Source organism: Ovis aries, chromosome 1 (genome assembly GCF_016772045.2).
Source record: "Ovis aries strain OAR_USU_Benz2616 breed Rambouillet chromosome 1, ARS-UI_Ramb_v3.0, whole genome shotgun sequence".
Lineage (NCBI taxonomy): Eukaryota > Metazoa > Chordata > Mammalia > Artiodactyla > Bovidae > Ovis > Ovis aries.
Genome location: NC_056054.1, coordinates 86,444,358 through 86,459,709, shown reverse-complemented (window position 1 = coordinate 86,459,709; position 15,352 = coordinate 86,444,358). Strand labels below are relative to the sequence as shown.

General features: G+C 46.0%; 1 protein-coding gene across 2 annotated transcripts in view; it reads right to left on the bottom strand.

Moving 5' to 3' along the window:
- Positions 1-15,352, bottom strand: part of ELAPOR1 (endosome-lysosome associated apoptosis and autophagy regulator 1) — a 78,456-nt gene that overhangs the window by 28,597 nt on the left and 34,507 nt on the right. For both annotated transcript variants that reach the window (XM_060412451.1, XM_042251870.2), the window contains exons 2-7: positions 15,084-15,204; positions 12,384-12,576; positions 6,964-7,111; positions 6,412-6,492; positions 5,686-5,791; positions 5,405-5,554 (exon numbers count right to left, since the gene is read on the bottom strand). In XM_060412451.1, the coding sequence (XP_060268434.1) occupies positions 5,405-5,554; positions 5,686-5,791; positions 6,412-6,492; positions 6,964-7,111; positions 12,384-12,576; positions 15,084-15,204 (799 nt within the window). The remainder of the gene's footprint in view (positions 1-5,404; positions 5,555-5,685; positions 5,792-6,411; positions 6,493-6,963; positions 7,112-12,383; positions 12,577-15,083; positions 15,205-15,352) is intronic.

The window sequence follows — 15,352 nt, the reverse complement described above, 5'->3', positions numbered from 1 at the left end:
GTTGCTGGTCTGTATGGCAGCTCTATTTCCAGTTTTTCGAGGAATCTCCACACTGTTCTCCATAGTGGCTGTACTAGTTTGCATTCCTACCAACAGTGTAAGAAGGTTCCCTTTTCTCCGCATCCTCTAATTCATACAATTTTTAAAAAATTTCCAGGGAATTCACTTTCTCCAGAGTGAAAACCACTGCTTTATAGAGTGCCAGGACAATACTGCTCCGACTGCTACTGTCCCTGGTATGACTGCTGTGTCGCCTGCAGGTAAGCAGGTGACAATGGTGAGACCTTCCCTCTATATATTGCTTGACGAGCATTTCAGTAGAATGGAATGAGATTTTTAAGTCAGACAGATCTGGATTTGGATCCTGCGTAATCACTTGGTAGCTGTGTCACTTCTGGCAAGTTACTTAACCTCTCTGAACCTTTGTGCTCTCAACCTGTACAGCAAGAAGAGTAACATCTGTCTTGCTGGAATCAGCACATACCTGACACATTGTAAGAAGGAACTTGCTAAATGCTGGTAACTATTATCACCTGGATTTATAAGAAGTCTTTTTATTTGGTAACCATCATGGGGCTTTTAATAAGGATTAAAGTTTCCCTTCTTTCCAGTTAAGGCTTATTTCTCAACTGGCCCTTTCTTCCCAAGGCAACAAATGAGTTGCTAGATCTGAGAATCTCCTATTACCATGTCGTTGGTCTGCACTGGGGCCTCTTCTGTCCCCATCTTGTTATCCTGGGTGAGAGGAAGCTACTGGCTGAGAAGCAGCTGGGGTCTTCTGAGCTCATTTACTTGGTTAATAAGCAAGGGCCTATTTCAACATAAGGGGATCCAGGGACTCCTGGTTTTGACAGACCCGGCCAGGAGAAATTTGGGGGGAGATGCTGAAAACAAATCAGTTCCCAGGACCTTGCAAATTAGATTTAACAAATTGCAAGTTACATGTTAGAAAGTGTGTTCCACATAAGCACCTTTCTCTGCTTGTCAAATATTTATTCAAACTGACACCCCAGCTCCAGGTTTCAGCAAAAATGGTCCAGCTGTTTACACATTGACAACTGCTAGACTGGTTTTAATAAATGATTAACCCAAATGCTGAGCCAGACCTCACTTTTATAGCTCAGGTTTCATCAAAGTGTTAAAACTGGGGACTGGTCAAGTTTGAAAGATTGGCCTAGATGTTTGGTGAGGAAATGAAAAGTGATTCCTGTAGGATTGCTACTGCTAAGTCACTTCAGTCGTGTCCGACTCTGTGTGACCCCGTAGACGGCAGCCCACCAGGCTCCCCTCATCCCTGGGATTCTCCAGGCAAGAACACTGGAGTGGGTTCCTGTAGGATTGGCCCTGGGCAAAACTGTATGAAGATAAAGTTTATTTTGGGAGGGCTCCACCGGCTCTTTTTGCATCTTCTTCCCTCCTCCAGAAGTACAACCTTCTCATTCTGATCCTTTTTATCCAAAGAAAACATTTCCCCTGACCATTTAAGTACCTAATGAACACAAAACTCAGCTCTGACCCCAGCACAGACTGGGCAAATCCCTAACCTCTCTATTGTTGTTTAGTTGCTAAGTCATGTTTGACTCTTTGTGACCCCATGGACCGTAGCCTGCCAGGCTCCTCTGTCCATGGGATTTTCTAGGCAAGAATAGTGGAATAGGTTGCCATTTCCTTCTCCAGAGGATCTTCTGACTCAGGGATCAAACCTGAGTTTCCTGAATTGGCAGGCAGTTTCTTTACCATTGGACTTCCCTGGTGGCTCAGATGGTAAAGCGTCTGTCTACAATGTGGGAGACCCGGGTTCGATCCCTGGGTTGGGAAGATCCCCTGGAGAAGGAAATGGCAATCCACTCCAGGACTATTGCCTGGAAAATCCCATGGACAGAGGAGCCTGGTAGGCTACAGCCCATGGGGTCACAAAGAGTCAGACACGACTGAGTGACTTCACTATCACTTTCTTTTCTTTACCACTGAGCCACCAGGGAACCTTTCTGAGCTTCTGTTTATTCATTTGTAAATGAGGAAGTCATTCCTGCACTGTGCTATGAGTAATAAATGAGATCGTTTTGTAAACTGTAAAGTGCTGTACCAGTGACTTATTATTGTTACCTATACCCAGAGTGTTGTCACAGTAGAAGAAGACTGCTGGGACAGGCCTTAATGCAAATGAATAAATAAAACTAGTTCTTACTACATGCCAGACAGTGTTCTAAATTCTTTGCTTTCACCAATCCACACAAGGACACTATGAGGCAGATACAATTATTATCATTCCCATTCTAGAGGTGGGAAAACTGAGGCTCAGGCAAGTGACTTGCCCAAGGTGGCACAGCTAGTAAGTGGTGGAGCAGGGATTTGGCCTGTAATGATTTTGTTCTTGGAGCCCATGCTCTGAAACACTATGTTATTCTACTAGGAAATGAGTCCCTAGTATTGAACATAACACAAAGGAATTAACCCTAGTTATGAAATTTAAGCTATCAGTATCAAAGACACTTTTCGTCAAGGCTTTGTCCTTGACATCTCCACCCCCATCCACTCCTCCTCATTCTAGGTCCTGGATGTGGCCAATGGCGCCTGCTGAAGGGAATCTGATTGTGTTCTCTGTCTCCAGCTCTTCTTTCCTCATAGCTTTTCCAAATGGCAACCAGAGTGGACTTCAAAAGTACAAGCCAGATTATGTCATTCTCGTTTTAAGTTCTTTAATGTCTTCCACTGCTGATAGGATCAAATCCCAGGTCTGTGGCAGTGGCACAGAAGGGTTCATCCATAACCTGTTCCCTGCCTCCCTATTAGCCTTCGATGCTAATTCTCTCCGAGTAAGCTCCAGTGATGCTGAGTTACTCCTGGATCCCTGAGCCTTCTGGCTGTGGCTCCTTCCATAACATCCTGCCTCCATCAAATCACCAACTCATCTTTCAAAACAGTTATCTTTCAAGGCCACACCTAATGCAGCCTTTCCTCCTTCCCCAGAGAGGACTGACTTCTCCCCTCTTTTGCTTCCACCACACATTACACTCAACACTCCTATTTCAGCACCTCCTGTACCGAGGAAGTACTATACTTAGTGTTTTTTTTCAACCACGTTTCCATTTTTGACATAAGCTGGAGGGCAGGTTCCAGCTCTAACCCCAGACCAAGACCTGAGCACTCGGAATGTATTTACAAATGAAAGACTAGCTGGTCACAGGGCCTCCTGTCACTCCCTTCATGCACTTTCCACCATAGGCTCTCTCATCATACTCTACATTTTTGAAATCTCCCACTGACTCTGTATTCTGGAAGAATCAAGTCCCCAAGGAATTCAATGCTCTTTGTACCCCTGAGTTGGACATATTCTTCATAGTAGAAACTCACTTTCCAGTCAAAGGGGTAGATTGAGAAATCAGTGGCAAAAGAAGACTAGATGGCATGAATATAAACTCCCAAAGTAATACTTTCATAACAGCTCTGTGGATACACATCCATTTACATAGCATTGATCAAAACACCCATAGGCATTTTTTCTAGAACCACCTTGCCCTTCAAATCCTGTACCACGGTGGGGCTGGAAAGGGAGCTGGAAAAAATGACTAACAAAGGCTGCTATTGTCAGAGCAGGGAAGAGAAATAAGAAATTCAAGTGAAAAAACAGGAATTTAGACTTAAAGATAAAAACTTCCCCTAAGAGCTAAATATCTCTGTTGTTGCTGAAACCTACACTCATTGGGCAAGATCTGAGTAGATAAATAGGACTTTTGTTTTAGGATTGGTGTAGAAATAAGCAGTTCACAAGGTCAGTGGCTGGTCTTGGCTGAGCAAACATGTACTGTAATGCATGCGTGAAGGGTGGGTGTGTCTGTGTAAAGATGGGGGGAGGTCTGCTTACGAGAGGGCCTTGAGCTCAGTTTATGTATATTGTTTAGTTCCTAAGATGTGTCTGACTCTTTTGCCACCCCATGGACAATAGCCCACCAGGCTCCTCTGTCCATGGGATTTCCCAGGCAAGAAGACTGGAGTGGGTTGCCATTTCCTTCTCCATGGGATCTGCCCAAGCCAGGGATCAAACCTGCATCTCCTGCCTTGGCAGACACGTTCTTTACCACTGAGCCATCAGGGGAGCCTGGATTTGTATATAGTTCTGTGTGAAAAAGGAAAACTGGAATAGTTATGAGCATTTACAGGGGAAGGGAGAGGACTCTTTCTCTCTCCCTATCTGTTTTGTTTCAGAACCTGCCTTGGAGATTGGTCCCTGGGCTACTGTCTGAGCACAGGGCCCTCTGGGGACACTGCCCATCTTATACCAGATCCCCCTGCTGCTCCCAAGATCCTCTCAAGTAGCCAGGTTCTATTTGTCAAGCTGGGCTGCTTCAGGAAGTTATCCAGGGACTGCAGAAATAGGCTGCTATTCGCTGTCATCTTATCTTCCTTAAGAGGAGTGGTTTTCAAACTATGTTCCAAGGAACCCTGGACTTTTTGACAAGGCCTGCTTTAAATTCAGTGGATGCTTTGAGTTCAATGGATAAAAGATTATAGCTTCTTGCTTTCAAAATGTTTTACACATCAATACAACCTCTTGGCTCTTCTAAATTAACTGATAATGATTGTTATAAATTTAAAAACATAAATGTATACCTCTTTATCTACTGTATAGAATATTTATAATCTTATTTAAGGTTTTATTAAAAAACAAAAAACAATCGCAACCCCTTTCCCTAGCTTTTCTAATTCCTCTAATTCTGAGCTGCTTTTTCTTTTTGCTATGGTACCCTGCACTTTTTGCTGTCTAATATACAATATACTTTATTACATATTTATTATTTAGTTATTATAGTTATTACTTATTCCATTTACATTCCAGGATGTAAATTCTATGAAGACAGAAAGTGAAAATGTTAGTCGCTCATTTGTGTCCGACTCTTTGAGACCCCATGGACTATAGCCTGCCAGGCTCCTTGTCTATGTAATTCTCCACAAGAATACTGGAGTGGGCTGCCATTCCCTTCTCCAGAGGCTCTTCCTGACCCAGGAATCGAACCCAGGTCTCCTGCATTGCAAGCAGATACTTTACTAACTGAGCTACCAGGGAAGAGCATGAAGACAGGGATCCTTGTCTAATTTGTTTACTGATGTATTCCAAACACCCAGAATAAGGCCTGGCAGATAGTAGTGGCTTGATAAATACTTATTGAATGATTTCATTTCAAGAGTGATTGGTGGATTAGCCAGGCTCTTCCAGGGCCCAGAAAGCAAGGGCTCTAGAAGAATCATCTTCAGCTTGGCCAAAAGGATGGCTCCACTTCCTGTTCACCTCTGTATATATGTTGGTACCTCCCCCGACTCCACCCTACCCCACTCCCCGCACGCCCCCACTCCCCCCGCCCCAACCCCCAACGCGCCCGAAACACCAAACTCTTCCTGCCCTCACCTGAATATTTGTCAGGGTCACACTGGTGGCAGGAAGTTTCTCCCTTATTGGAATAAAAATTGGCTGGGCATAGTTTGCAGGAAGAGGAGCCCTGCTGGTCTGCGTACGTGCCAGGTTTGCAGGGGAAGCATTCTGAAGTGTAGGCCACCCCTGGGGAGGAAGAACAACATAGAAGGGCAAGGATTGAGCCTGGAGACTGAGGGCCGTGGGGACTAACCCCACCCTCCCTGCAGAAGTCAGCATCAGACCCCAGACCCAATCCTACCATCTACAATCCGTACCTGTTATGGCAATGTTTCTCACCAGCACGGGCTTGGACACTTTGGACCACACTGAGAAGGCTGTGGTTCTCCAGTAGAGGACGTTGTTGCCTCGATTTAGCTCGACCTAAAAACCACAAACAGGAAAGAGTTCCCTCACAGAGACAGATGCTGCTGGTCCATTGCATCAGCCTCCTGGGGGGACCCCTCCTGTTGCAGCCTGCAAGGCAGCTCCTGTTCTGCTCCTCTCCCTCCGCCTCCTCAGCATTGCCCTTCTGCCCCCTTGGCTCAGTTCCTCTCTCCTTCGAAGCCTCCTCCTCCAACTCTCTCAATGTCCTCTCCCTTGAACCCTCAATCACATATATCATGAACATTTCTGCGGTGAGATCAACGAAGGGACCTGAAGATACTGACAACAGCAAGGCGGAATCTCCCTCCTTATTCTTCTCTGGTTCTGTTTATCCATGCCCAGCCCCAGGAAACTGGGCCCTTTAAACCTGCAGAGCTCTGGTCCTTGGGGTCAAGCCAGAGGAGTGAGTCAGTTCACATCCATATTATGCCAACCCATGAGAAGAGAAACTACAGCATCCTCATGTTGTCAGGCTCCTGCCCTCCAAGGAGAGAAGGGTGGAGGCCCAGACTGGGAGGAAGAGGCCTTTGTCCTTGGTCCCTTTTCTGGGGTCTCTAGGGAGAGGCCCTTGGTCCCTTTTCTGGGGTCTCTAGGGAGAAGGCTGCTCTGATACTCACACTGTGAAATTCCCATCCTTTCTCTGTGGTTTTCATCCACCTCGAGTCATCTGCATTGGGCTGGCACTGGTCATTCTGAACCTGAGGCAGCAGGAATTTGAGATCAGAGTCTTAGCTTTCTAAGGAAACAAGTGTCTTACCCCACAAAGCACCAGCCTTCCACAGGGCCCCTCTTATGGGAGAAAGACAGCTCAGAACTCATGAGCCTTGAAGTAGGGCAGGAGCTAGTTACACACACAGGATGTCAGTACATTGACACTAAAGAAATTTTGCAGAACTCAGAGCTATTTTCATGCCCGAACATGGGAAAGCACCTAGGACTCTCCCAGACTGTACTGTTCCCCACCAGGGTCCTCTGACTTCCATCTTTTCTTTAACTCTTGAAGCTTCAGCTCATTTTGACCACAGTTCTCTCCAGAGGGAAAAATGACTGTGAAAATTTCCCAAGCAGGACTGTGTGTGATTTCTGTAAGTGCATCTGAGCCTTACAGGGTCTTTACCTCCAACCTTCCCACCTCCCCCCACCTCCCTGCCCCCCAGCCAGGGGCTTACAAAAAACTCGAAGATGATGCTGGAGTCTGGGTAGTAGTATTCAAAGTTAACAGTGCCAGACTGCTTCAGGTTGACGGCATACATCAGCGTGGCCGTGCACTCGTCTGTGTTGGAGGCGATATAGTCTCCCAGTGGAACCCACTTGGACCTGTGAGGAAATAGGAGCCAAGGTCACAGTCAGGAGGCCAGCCCACCAGGGCTTGCACGATCTCAGATCTCATGTCCTGCTAGGTCTCTGCAGAATTTCAGACTGGTGATTCATAAGCAGAAGCTTACACGTGAAAATGCTCAGTGAAGAATGACCTCTAGGTCAAGGAGCCTGGAGGTACAGCCAAGAGGAAGTCAGGTAGGTGCACTCCCGCATTATACGGAACTACCCAGAAGATAGACGGCGGGCAATATTGTTCAGGTGAGGAGTAGGGGGGTGGGGGGTAGATAACATTTATTGGTTGCTTATTATCTCCCAGATAATGAACTACATATTTTGTGTTCATGATTTCTTTTCATTAGTAAGAGGAAGTGCAATTTTGTCTCCATTTAATGGATATAAACCTGAGACTTGTTGAGTGTCTTGCCCAATATAACACAGCCAGCAAGTGACAGGGCTGAGATTCAAACCCAGGTCTGCCTAATTCAAAGTTGTCAAAGAAAGTAGATAAAGCTGTTTTGTAGAACTCAGAAATCTATCCAGTCTAATCCATCTGTTTTTTGTTTGTTTGGGTTGTTTGTTTTTAATGTTCACTTTTAGATTCTACTAGGAGAAGGCAATGGCACCCCACTCCAGTACTCTTGCCTGGAAAACCCCATGGACGGAGGAGCCTGGTAGGGCTGCAGTCCATGGGGTCGCTAAGAGTCAGACACGACTGAGTGACTTCACTTTCACTTTTCACTTTCATGCACTGGAGAAGAAAATGGCAACCCACTCCAGTATTTTTGACTGGAGAATCCCAGGGATGGGGGAGCCTGGTGGGCTGCCATCTATGGGGTTGTACAGAGTCGGACACGACTGAAGCGACTTAGCAGCAGCAGCAGCAGCAGGAACTGGTTTTATGGGAAGGGGTAAGGGAGAAGGCATGTTGATTTTATTTTCTAAGTATCTCTATTCTGTCTACCCTACCCAAGGGCTCTTCGTTTTCCTCCCCACATACCCTTCAGCTATGAATCAATCCCAACCCACCTCCCGGCATCGTCTTGCCTCCTCCAATCCCTTCTCTACAATGTGGCTGGAGGGAGCGTCCAGAACGAAAATCAGCCCATATCACTCCCCTGCCTGACACTGTGGCTGTGTTGCCCTCGGTTGCACTCAGTCTGCCCTCGGGATAGTTTACAAACCCCTCACCCACTCGCTATACTCACCCTACAGAATTTCTTTCAATTGTTCTGTGAAATTTTCTCTCACCTCTGGGTCTTCCCATGCACTGTTCTCTCCTTCAACAAACTTCCTCCTCCCTCCACCTATTGAATTCCTCCTCATGTCTCAAAATAAATGTCACCTAATCTGAGAAGTCCTCCTTGACCTGCCTGTGCTACGTGTGCACTCAGATCTTACTGCTTCCCTCTCATGATCACAGTTCAGTTCAGTTCAGTTGCTCAGTCGTGTCCAACTCTTTGCGACCCCATGAACCACAGCACGCCAGGCCTCCCTGTCCATCACCAACTCCCGGAGTCCACCCAAACCCATGTCCATTGAGTCGGTGAGGCCATCCAGCCATCTCATCCTCTGTTGTCCCCTTCTCTTCCTGTCTTCAATCTTTCTCAGCATCAGGGTCTTTTCCAGTGAGTCAGCTCTTCTCATCAGGTGGCCAAAGTATTGGAGTTTCAGCTTCAACATCAGTCCTTCCAATGAACACCCAGGACTGATCTCCTTTAGGATGGACTGGCTGGATCTCCTTGCAGTCCAAGGGACTCTCAAGAGTCTTCTCCAACACCACAGTTCAAAAGCATCAATTCTTCAGCACTCAGCTTTCTTCACAGTCCAACTCTTATATCCATACATGACCACTGGAAAAACCATAGCCTTGACTAGATGGACCTTTGTTGACAAAGTAATGTCTCTGCTGTTTAATATGCTGTCTAGGTTGGTCATAACTTTCCTTCCAAGGAGTAAAATCCTATTGTATTTTATTTAAATATGTGAAATATCCAAGACCTGCCACCTTGCTTAAGAAATGCAACACAGGGATTTCTCTGGTGGTCCAACGGCTAAGAATTCACTTCCCAATGCAGGTGATATGGGTTGGATCCCTGGTCAGGGAACTAAGATCCCACATGCTGCAGAGAAACTAAGCCCATACTCCATAACTACTGAGCCCAGGAGCTCTGCCCATGCGCCACAACTAGAGAGTCAGGGGGGCACATGACCCAGTGAAGATTCTGTATGCCACATCTAAGACCCAATGCAGCCAAATAAACAAACAAGTATTTTAAAAAAGAAATAAATGCAACACAGCAGAAGACTTCATGTTCCCCTAGCTAGTGTCAACCCCATCTACATCACACAAGCTTTTTCCAATGCACAGTAACCACTTTCTGGAATTTGGTGCTTAATAGCCCCATGTAGTTCTCTGCCCTTTACTAATCGTGTATGTATCTCTTGACAATATACGGTATGATATTGCTTTGAATATTTTTAAACTTGTGTAAATGGTATCATACTCATGGATTCTGAAACTTGCTTTTCTTTTTTTTTTTTTTTAAAACTTGCTTTTCTTTCTTCACCTTGTATAGTGATATTCACACATGAATAAAAGCTCTTCCTTCAGTTTCACTAGTATATAAGATTGCTTTCTATGGTTCACCCACATTTATTTATGTGCTGCTTGTTGATGGGCATTTAGGTTGTTTTCAAGTTTTTGCTTTGTGCACACTCTTTTAGGAACATTCTGGCTGGTCTCCTCCTACACGTGTCTGAGTAGAAAGCCTAGTGGAGGGAAGGGTCGGGGGTAGAACCACTGGGTCACAGGGTTTGTGAACCTCCACCTTTACCAGCTACAGCGATGTTATGCCCCAGAGTAGCTGTTATCAACTACACCCACCTGCAGAAAACTCCTGCAACCTCCCCACATTTAGAATGGTCAGATTTTACATTGTTGCTAGTATGATATGATAGAACATAGTGTCTCCCTGGGCTTTAAATCTTCTTTCCTTGATTGTTAATGAGGTTGAACATCTTATCTCATCTCTTCTGATCACACTTTAATTCTTCTTGAATTGCTTATCTTCCTGCCTGGTTTGTCGATGCTGTGAGGGCAGAGACCAAACTTAATTTGCTCACTTCTGTGTCATTAGCACCAAGCTATGGATCTGGCATGAGAGAGGGACTCAGGGCATTAAACAGATGAGTGTAAGAGATGGTGATCAAAGACAATTGTGCTACTTCACCACTCTGCTTGAGACCAGACCTGGTCGCCAGTGACTAATAATGACCAGTTAAGGTTCCCAGTCCTCATCACCAACTCAATGGGCATGAGTCTGAGCAAGCTCCAGGAGATGGTGAAGGACAGGGAAGCCTGGCGGGCTGCAGTCCATGGGGTCGCAAAGAGTCGGACATGACTGAGCGACTGAACAATGGCAAGGGAACCTCAGATTAGTTCACTGTTTTCCCCCTGTGTTTGTCAGAATAATATGGTACTTCAGCTCTTCAACAGTTAGTGTTATTCTCAAGTGAAAACATATCCAAAATGCCTCAGCTGAGCTCATTCAAGATACCCAGCTAACCTAACGGTATTGATTTCTCCTTGTTAAAAGAGACAGCACTTAAAGCTGATGTGCTCCATGGCATCAGCTATAAATAACTCCTGAAGGTGGATGAATAATTAAAAGGATGCCATAAATGGGTTACATTTGCAAAATGCATTACAATTCTGACTTTTGTCAGAGCTGTTCCTAGTGAAGATCATTTCATGTTTAATAATAACAATCTGTCTTGATTGATTTCTAATGCCAGGAATTGCTCCAAATCTTTCCAAGTATCATCTCATTTCCACCTTGCATGCATACGTGCTAAGTCACTTCAGTCATGTCTGACTCTGTGATGCTATGGACTATAGTCCACCAGGCTCCTCTGTCCATGGGACTTTCCAGGCAAGAATACTGGAGTAGGTTGCCATTTCCTCCTCCAGGGGATTTTCCCGACCAAGAGGCTGAACGACGTGTCTTCTTGTGTCTCCTGCACTGTAGACTTATCCTTTACCATTGACCCATTGGGGAAGCCCTCTGACTCATAATACTGAACCCTAAAATAACATAAACATTGGGCTGTTAAAAGACCTGCTGCCTGGCTCAGACAATGGTGTTTCTAGGATATTTAAGTATAGGAATGGGAGACATTGCTCTAACCTTTAAAAATTCAGGTGTAATACAATTAATTTTTTTTATCCTTTTGATTGGGTATAAGAGAAACTTTCATGTACTTTTCTCCTACATTCTTTGTCAATATTTAACAAAGAGTAGCGGACGATTGTCTTTTACATCCATGCAACACCCACCCCCCACTTTTCCTCTCTAAGACCTAAGTATTGTCTTGAACACACTAAATGTTATTTGAAAGCGGCAGCATGGGGCAGTGGAAAGCTTGGGACTGAGGATGAATTCTAGTCTCCTCAGTTGTAAGCTGGATAACAAAGGACAAGTCATTTAACTTCTCTGAGCCTCCAGTTCCAAATCTGTGTAATGGGAACAACAAAACCTGTTTTACCCTCACAAGGGTTCTCGTAAGGATTAGAAAAAATAATGTATGTAAAGCATCTAGAATAGTGCCTGAACCAAGGTACATCATTTAATTCTTATCCTTAGAGTTAAATATGTAAAGGATAAGGATAAGGATAAGGGCAGCTCACACATTCTGTAAGCACCTTGGGTTGAGTTTTTCAATTACTGAAAAGATCCTCTTCTGAGTTGGAAAATTCTCTGGTCAGCAGGGTCTCAAAGGGTTTGGAACATCTTAGCCATGACTGACCAACGCTCTGGTCCTACTTTATCCCCTCAAACTCGTAAACTCAGGATTAGGAGACCAGATTTAGAAGCTGACACCAAAGCCAGGAAGATACTCGAGGCTTTGCACACAGTGTTGCAATCAAATTAAGGAAGTGTTTTGGCTGATCCAAAATTCCATGGTAGAATTGGATTTTGTCTTAAACAGACTGGGCCATATGACCCTTGTCCATCTTATCAATGTCTATTTCCTGGTGGTTTTCACCTGTCACAAGTGCTTATCAGTCACTGGTAAGCTTAGGGCAGTAAGGCTGGGCTGAGGTGGGCATCACACATCCAGCAGTCCAGTCCTGCTCCAGCCCTCACCCCAAGGAGAAGGAGAGGAGGCTGTGGAGTGCTCTCTGCAGCCCCTTCCCCAGCATGGGGAGCAGGGAGGTAAAGGAGGTGAGGGGCTAAGGGGGAGGAGCAGGGGGAGAGGGGCGACTCACGAAGTACAGTTTTCGGTGGACTCCAAGGTGCTGTCCTCAATCTCCATGTTGGTTGACAGGCTGGCAAAGCCATGGGGCAGTTCATCCCACTCATCGAACCGGATGCCTGTGCCAAGGGAGTAGCGGCCCTCAGCACACGGCTTACACGACTGGTCCTTCATGTCCAGAAACTCCCCGGCTTTGCAAGAGAAGGCTGGAACACAACAGCGGGGACAAGGGCAGGTGGTGAGGCTGTTGCCACCTAGAAGTGGGCGGGTGTGGGCATCCTAGAGGGAGGAGCAGAGGATGGAGACCTAAGGGTTTCACGCACTGACTTAGAGCCATGGTGCATCGTCTATGATCCCACTTGTATGGACTGTCCAGAACAGGCAAATCCATGGAGACAGAAAGTAGATCTGGGGCACCAGGGACTTGGGGGAGGGGCATGGGGAGAGACGGCTAATGGATCTGAAGTTTCTTTCTGGGGTGATAAAAATATTCTGAGATTAGATAGTGGTGATAATTATGTAATTCTGTGAATATTCTAAAAACCACTGAATTTTAGAACTTACAGGGGTGAATCATCATCACCCCATACAGGGGTGATTTATCTATTGGCTGTGCCATATGGCTTGTGGGATCTTAGTTTCTCCACCAGGGATTGAACCTGGGGCATGGCAATGAAGGCATGGAGTCCTAACCACTGGGCTGCCAAGGAATTCCCAAAGCCGTTATTAACGACAACAACATATAAGAGGTAGGACCTTGTTGCAGGACTTTGGGCCGTTATTCTCATTTCCTGAGGGGTACCCTCTGCCATTTTGAGAGCTCTCCAGTAAAAGAGGGTACGAGAGTCTCTCGTTCTGACCCCTCTGAAGGGCGCCTTGGATTTCCTGTTGTCTCTGGCCTCTGTCTTCTCCTTTCTGGTCCCACTGCCACCATGCTAGTTGGGATTATTGTGATCTGTTAGGTGAGCTCAACCACTGCAATGTCCTCCTAACTAGTTGCCTATTGCTTGTTTTTGCTCATTCTGTGGTCAGAAGTACCTTTCTAAAATACTGATACATACTTATTTCTTTTTAAAATTTGTTTATGTTTGGCTGCACTGGGTCTTTATCTCTTTGGCCACGAGCCGGGGCAACTCTTCTAGTTATGGTGCATGGATTCTCATTACAGGGGCTTCTCTTGTTGCAGAGCATGGGGTCCAGGCAAGCAGACTTCAGTAGTTGAAGTGCAAGGGCTCAGTAGTTGGGGTGTACAGGCTTAGTTGCCTTGCAGCATGTGGGATCTTCCCAGTCCAGGGACTGAACCCATGACCCCTGCTTTGGCAGGTGGATTCCTAACTACTGAACCACCAGAGAAGCCCATACTATTATTTCTGTTATTTAAAAGATAATCAGGCACCACCCACCAACTTTTGGTTATAGACTTGAGCTCTCAACCTGGCATTCAAAGTCTTTTACAATTTTCCCCCAACCTAACCCCAACCAGCTTAATCTCGCACCCCAGACCCTTCTCCCCTGACTCCCATCCATCCCCCCCCCCTGTGTTATCTCCACCTCAGGCCACATGCTCTTCTCTGAATGTGTCTGATGTTCTCCCACCTCCAAGCTTTTGCTTGAGTGGTTCTCCCAGCTGTTTCTGATCCCTAAGCATCCATAAGGCCCATTCTTTTCACCTCATATAACACATCATATTGATGTGTGCCTCCTACCAGGCTCTGAGCTCCTCCAGGCATGGTGGCTCAGCAACCAGCCACAGCAGGACCTCCACTAAGGTTCGCTGAAAAAATGAATGGATAAACGGATATCTGCTCCTCCCACCAGATTGTACACTTCTGAAGGCAGAGGCTGTGCCTTATTTATCTTTGTGATTCACATCGCAGGTGCACATATTAAGAACATTGGCCAAGTTTACTGAAGATGGCTCATTTGTTTCTGTTAGTCACACCTCTGTTCTACTCAGATCTTAGCAATATCCATTCACTGATTTAACAAGTATGTATTTGCTCACCCACTGAACCAGGCACTAGGCTAAGCATATTTTAGATTTTAAATGCCCTCAATCTCCTTTCCAAATCTTCAAAGATTCCTTGATTCTAGTCAAAGATTTCTTGATCCTTTATTGTTAAAAATAAAAAATATTTTGGTTTTACCTTTTCTAAAAGGAACGGCACAGGGGAAATAGCTGCTAGGGATAGGAAAGTTGTAGCTACAGAGTCCTAGAGGAGGGGATGGGAGCTGCAGGCAAGTCACTGCCTTTCCGGTTGCATGGTCAGCTCCCCAGTCAGGGAACATTCTTGTTCCCTGAAGTGACGCCCAGTGCATTTTAAAGATCTGTCTCTGCAGAAATTTATCTTCTCTGGCTTCCTTTTCAAGAACAACTGCAAATCACAATCTTTCCTAATGAGTGACTGTGGCTGGAGAGAAATGCACAGACCAGAAAAGAAAATGTATGCAAACAGGGAAAAATATCTACGTGACACACAGCTGGCATGATTTTTACTTTATACTGTGATGGGATTTACATTTGAAAAGAAAAAGAGACTGAGATTCCCATCCATGAAATAGCACTCCTGCACCGAATCTCGGGATTTGGTGGATGGAGAGGCAGGGGTGGGGAGATCTGATTCCTCGAGGCAGCCGCACTGTCAGGAAGGGCCTAACTCGGATGGTAGGAGGCTTGGGGCAGAGGCCAAAGCTGAGAGGCAGGACTGCTTACAGCACTCGGTGCCCTTGACGGGGTCGGGGAGGCTGGTACACAGGCCTGGGGTGTGCGGCACGGCGACCCTCCACCTGGAACCTGTGCTGTCACACGCGGTGTACTCATAGTGGTACTCAGACTGCAGGGGAGAGAAGGGGCAGAGCATGCGTTAGCATCCATCAGGCATGAACAGCTTCCCACTTGCTTCCTGCCCAGCACAAAGGCTACTGACACTCACCATCACTGTAATGGGCCCTGGGCCCCAGGGGAGGGGGTTGCAACAGGGA